At 41.9% G+C, this 1,412-nt stretch overlaps 1 protein-coding gene across 1 annotated transcript; it reads left to right on the forward strand.

Moving 5' to 3' along the window:
* The first annotated feature begins 236 nt into the window (after positions 1-236).
* LOC147938523 (uncharacterized) lies at positions 237-1,061 on the forward strand. Its single transcript, XM_087465665.1, has 3 exons — positions 237-464; positions 531-642; positions 700-1,061. Exons 1-3 carry the CDS (start codon positions 237-239, stop codon positions 1,059-1,061), a joined length of 702 nt encoding a protein of 233 aa, XP_087321791.1.
* The last annotated feature ends 351 nt before the right edge of the window (positions 1,062-1,412 follow it).

Raw genomic sequence — 1,412 nt, forward strand, 5'->3', positions numbered from 1 at the left:
ATTGAATGCATGGTTCGATCTCAAATATCGCATGCTAATATTCGGATGTCTATTTCTGTTATATGCAGATGGCAAGCCTCAAGAGCTTAGACTATACAGTCTTGAATGCTTCTGGTGACAACTACTTGCTATGGGCAATGAACACCAAGATCAACCTGAAGTCAAAAGACTTGTTCGAGTGCGTCGAAGAGGGTGATAAGTCCTCGGACAAGCAAAAGAATAAGTGTATCTAGCACATGCATCACCACATTGCTGAGAGTCTCAAGAACCAGTACCTATACATTGAAGATCCTCTCGACCTTTGGACAACGCTTAAACACAGATACGGGCACCAAAAGACGGTGCTCCTTCCAAAGGCCGAGTATGATTGGAAACACCTAAGGATCCAGGATTTCAAAACCCTGGACAAAAATAATTCTGAGCTTTTTAGGATTGTCTCAGTCCTTAGGCTGTGTGGTACTGTGGTAACAGAAAAGGAGCTAATCGATAAGACTTTGTCTACCTTTAGTCCTAACAACATGGTTCTTTAGCAACAATACCGGCAAACAAAGTATGTCGAGTATGGGGCACTCAATGAGGTGTTACTGCTAGCTGAGCAGAACAATGAACTGTTGCTGATGAATAGTGCTATGAGACCTCCTGGTACAGCCCCATTACCAGAAGCACACAAAGTTGATTTGGGAAAGAAAAGTGCTGCAGAGCCTAAGGAGCCTAAAGAGCCTAAAGAGACCAACTACGTCCACAGAGAGAGACACTACGGCCGTGGCCATGGTGGCAGAGGACGTGGTGGTCGAGGAGGCCAAGCTAGCCGCGGGCGTGGTGGTAGAGGCCGTGGTATTTCCAAGCCACAAGCTAAGGCAAAATCGGTTTGTCACCGATGTGGTATGTCTAACCACTGGATGAGAAACTGCAGAACTCCCAAACATCTTATTGATGCATACCAAGAAAGTTTGAAGAAAAACCCAGAAGCCAACTTGGTGCATCTCGATGATGAAGGAGACTTCGATCATGAGAATGATGACTCCCTAGAGACTTCCGATCTCCTTAAAGAGGATGAATGATTTTCGGTTTTATTTTGGTTTAAAACTATGCTTTTATGCTTTGATTTATTTCTATGTATTGGATAATTGATTTGGTTTAAATTCAAGGATTTATTTTATAAATTATTTGCCTTATTGAATTAAAACACAAATGTTGTTTTATATAGACATGGCTGAGTATATGAGTGAACTAGTGGTGGACAGTGGATCCAGCCACACTATTTTAAGAGATAAAAGATATTTTATAAACCTCACCATGAAAAATGCCAATGTTAGTACAATTGCGGGTATAGCAAACCTTATAGAGGGCTACGGCCAGGCTCACATTTTGTTGCCTAATGGCACACATATTGAATTAAGTGATGCCTTATA

Source organism: Camelina sativa, chromosome 9, assembly GCF_030686135.1.
Source record: "Camelina sativa cultivar CO46 ecotype springtype chromosome 9, ASM3068613v1".
Taxonomy (NCBI): domain Eukaryota; kingdom Viridiplantae; phylum Streptophyta; class Magnoliopsida; order Brassicales; family Brassicaceae; genus Camelina; species Camelina sativa.